At 68.9% G+C, this 753-nt stretch overlaps 1 protein-coding gene across 1 annotated transcript in view; it reads right to left on the bottom strand.

Annotated features, from left to right (window-relative positions):
- ARAP3 (ArfGAP with RhoGAP domain, ankyrin repeat and PH domain 3) overlaps positions 1-753 on the bottom strand; it is a gene marked incomplete at its 5' end in the record, with an annotated part of 19,472 nt that overhangs the window by 3,011 nt on the left and 15,708 nt on the right. Inside the window, 2 exons of the mRNA XM_035889133.1 lie at positions 329-364; positions 580-660. Coding sequence (XP_035745026.1) covers positions 329-364; positions 580-660 — 117 coding nt within the window. The remainder of the gene's footprint in view (positions 1-328; positions 365-579; positions 661-753) is intronic.

Below are 753 nucleotides of genomic sequence, written 5' to 3'. Positions count from 1 at the left end.
CACAGAGGGGTGTTGGGTGCAGGCTGGGGGGCAGGGAGCGTGGGGAGGGTGGGCAGGTCCCCTTGGAGCCTGGCGCGGGGTGCTTGGAAGCTGCATCTCCCAGGGGTGCTGCTGTGGGTGGGGAGGTGGGAAGGGTGTGCGGTATGGAGACGCCCCTGGAGCCTGGCCCCCACCTCACGCAGGGAGCCCCCACCGCTCCGTCCCTCGGGTGCCCCATCTGGGCACTGGCTCTGCCCTGACCCCCAGGGCCCTGCAGCGCTGCCCCACTCCAGCTAAAACCGGGGACGGATCTGAGCATCCCCCCGGGACGGCAGGGGCAGATACTCACAGCTGCTGCTTGTCCAGGGTCAGTGTGAAACCCCACCTGAGGGAGGGAAGGGTCAGGCTGTGGGGCAGCACCGCCGTGCTCAGACCCCACCCGGGGTCTATGGGCGATGGGGGGTAGTGGTGCTGAGCTCACCCCACGGGCCCAGGCTTTGGGTCCCGGTGGGGCTCGGCGTGCTCCCAGCAGCGGGGTTCGGGTGCTGGGGGCAGGGATGGAGGGGTGCATGCCCCAGGGCCAGGGAAGGTCCCACTTACTGCGCTGGTGGCTTCAGCTTCTTCCTAATGCCCATGTAAACCTTGGCTGCGTCCAAGGGCCACTCGCGCTCCGGCTTGGAGCTCTGGGGAAGGAGATCCATTGGGTCAGCCCAGCTTGGTGCCAGCCCCCCTGCCAGGAGGACAACCACCACCGTGCCACCGCTGTCCCCAGGG

This window comes from Egretta garzetta, unplaced genomic scaffold, assembly GCF_000687185.1.
Source record: "Egretta garzetta isolate BGI_Z169 unplaced genomic scaffold, ASM68718v1 scaffold60, whole genome shotgun sequence".
Taxonomy (NCBI): domain Eukaryota; kingdom Metazoa; phylum Chordata; class Aves; order Pelecaniformes; family Ardeidae; genus Egretta; species Egretta garzetta.
The sequence above is the reverse complement of the archived record's forward strand: the minus strand, read 5'-3'. Positions and strand labels throughout refer to the sequence as shown.